Source organism: Octodon degus, unplaced genomic scaffold (genome assembly GCF_000260255.1).
Source record: "Octodon degus isolate 3935 unplaced genomic scaffold, OctDeg1.0 scaffold00353, whole genome shotgun sequence".
NCBI lineage: Eukaryota > Metazoa > Chordata > Mammalia > Rodentia > Octodontidae > Octodon > Octodon degus.
The window spans coordinates 445,180-446,599 of NW_004524929.1; the positions used below are offsets into that span (position 1 = coordinate 445,180).

Below are 1,420 nucleotides of genomic sequence, written 5' to 3' on the forward strand. Positions count from 1 at the left end.
CCTGATGCTTTGCTAAGCTTGTTCTAAGTAGGTGCTTTAGACCACTGAGCCATCTCACCAGCCCCTTGATTCCCTTTAAAAATAAAAAAAAAAAATCAATTAAGTTAAGGGTGGTGTACCACTAAAAAAAAGAAGGACGTGTATTTTACTCAGTATAAGATCTTTCATCAGGGCCGGGGAGATGGCTCAGGGGAATAAGCGCTTCCCTGGCAAGCGCAAGGGTCTGAGTTCAATCCCCCATACCGCAAAAAAAAAAAAAAAAAAAATGATCTTTTGCCATCTACTCAATATGGAAAGGGCTACCTTGTGATCTAGTAAGCAATTTGTTATTTTGAAATGTTAACACAAAAGCAAGGGGAGGGGATATAAAAAGAATCAAGATATGTTATGCACATGTAACAACTCCCCACAATGAATGTAACCATGTGCTACCAACATATACTAATAAAATTTGTAAAGCTAAATGGAGGGCCAGGGAAATGGCTCAGTAGAATAAACGCTTCCCTGGTAAGTGCAGAGGCCTGAGTTCAATCCCCAGTTCTGCAAAAAAATTAAAAAAATAAAATAAAGGGGCCGGGGAGATGGCTCAGCCGAATAAGCACTTCCCTGGCAAGCACAAGGGCCTGAGTTCAATCCCCTGTTCCGCGAAAAAAAAGAAAAAATAAAATAAAATAAAAGGATATGAAGAAACATTTCCACTAAGTGGGTAGTCTTCTAAATCCCTTCTAAATAGAAGTGTAGACTTCTATGTTAAAACACTTTAAATAGCATGCTAGATAAAATTGAAATATATCTGAAATAAAAATTATAGAGGTAGAGGGTGTAGTTCATTGGTAGAGTGCTTATCTAGTATATGTGAGGTCCTGGGTTAAATCCCCAGCACTGTTAAGGAAAAAATTAAAGAAAAAAAATTGGTAATACTTACATAGGTCCATGCAGCAATACAGAATGTGACTCCACCAACTAATATAGCATTACCATATTTGTCATGAAAATCAGCTGTACGTTTCTGGTGGCTCTGCCTTGTTACCATTTGTTGAATGCTTCGCACTTAAAAAAATGTAGAAATGTATGAATTATCAGGAAGAGAAAACACATGATTGACAATGTCAATGAGAAAGCCAACAAATTGTATAGTATAGCACAACTGAATGTCCCATGCAGCTAAAAACAGAGTAACATTTTGAAATTCATCCCCAAAAAAAGATGAATTAATTGCCAGGCATGGTGCCACAAGCAGGTATCCTCAGCACTGAGAAGCAAAGGGAGGAGAATCTCAAATTTAGACCCAACCTGGGCCACATACTGAGACCCTGTTTCAAAACAAAAAATATGACCAGGGAAAAAAATTTAAAATAAAAAACAACGGGCCAGGGGCTGGTGAGATGGCTCAGTGGTCTAAAGCACCTACTTAGAACAA

At 38.0% G+C, this 1,420-nt stretch overlaps 1 protein-coding gene across 1 annotated transcript in view; it reads right to left on the minus strand.

Moving 5' to 3' along the window:
* LOC111814550 (cytochrome c oxidase subunit 7B, mitochondrial) overlaps positions 1-1,420 on the minus strand; it is a 10,173-nt gene that overhangs the window by 2,681 nt on the left and 6,072 nt on the right. The window contains exon 3 of the mRNA XM_023708374.1: positions 926-1,050. Within this exon, the coding sequence (XP_023564142.1) occupies positions 926-1,050 (125 nt within the window). The remainder of the gene's footprint in view (positions 1-925; positions 1,051-1,420) is intronic.